Below are 767 nucleotides of genomic sequence, written 5' to 3'. Positions count from 1 at the left end.
CTTTAGCCATATCGATGGCAGCGCTCTTGCAGCTGTCGGTCAGCCAGGCCTCTGCAGCCGGCCCAACAAAAGGTCTAAACAGGAAAGACTTTGGCATATTGTGCACCGCAGTTGTTTCTTCAGAAAACATTAAAGACGTACCACAGGCAGAAAAAAACACAAAGGATGCAGCCGCAACCGCTGCTCACATATCTTTGATTCTGACTGAGCACTCGACAATACAAAAACTTGCCGCAACACCACCCGAACAACAGTCGAAACAACCACCGGACACCGACATACCGGAAAAGTGCCGTGGAAGCGGTCGCGCAGAATGTATAGCGGCAGCCGCTTACCTCAAGAGCTTGCCGTCTGCAAGCCAAACAGCGCTTAAAAGAGCAGCCGCAGACAGTACACAGCTAAGGCGTAACTTAAACACAACAATAGAAAAGTTGCTAGCGGCCAAGTCCAAGCTACTCGATGACAGCGGCATTACGGCAAAAAAAGACAAGATAAAAACAGCCCTAAAAAAGGCAGTGTACGGCGGCGCAGGAACGGACCCACAGCCGAAACTACTAGGCACAGGAAGCGATCTGCAAACACACTGCGGCTCAAAAGCGTCGGCCGGGACTTCAGCCAAGCTTTCAATCGGCGTTACTATAGCTTGTCTATGTGCGTCAGGCAGCGGCAACGAAGCCGGTAACACCGCATGCTACAAGACCGCCACAAGCGACCAAGCCGACTGGAACGCCAACACTCCTGTTACAGACTGGAACACCATATCAACA

At 51.6% G+C, this 767-nt stretch overlaps 1 pseudogene across 1 annotated transcript in view; it reads left to right on the top strand.

Moving 5' to 3' along the window:
• The first annotated feature begins 14 nt into the window (after positions 1-14).
• The window catches only part of TEOVI_000891600:pseudogene, a 1,196-nt pseudogene continuing 443 nt past the window's right edge, over positions 15-767 (top strand). The window contains exon 1 of the mRNA in view: positions 15-767. This exon is cut by the window's right edge and continues 15 nt beyond it. Within this exon, the coding sequence occupies positions 15-767 (753 nt within the window).

Source organism: Trypanosoma equiperdum, assembly GCF_001457755.1.
Source record: "Trypanosoma equiperdum strain OVI genome assembly, contig: ctg_1912, whole genome shotgun sequence".
Classification (NCBI taxonomy): Eukaryota; Euglenozoa; class Kinetoplastea; order Trypanosomatida; family Trypanosomatidae; genus Trypanosoma; species Trypanosoma equiperdum.
This window is presented reverse-complemented; position numbering and strand designations above follow the sequence as displayed.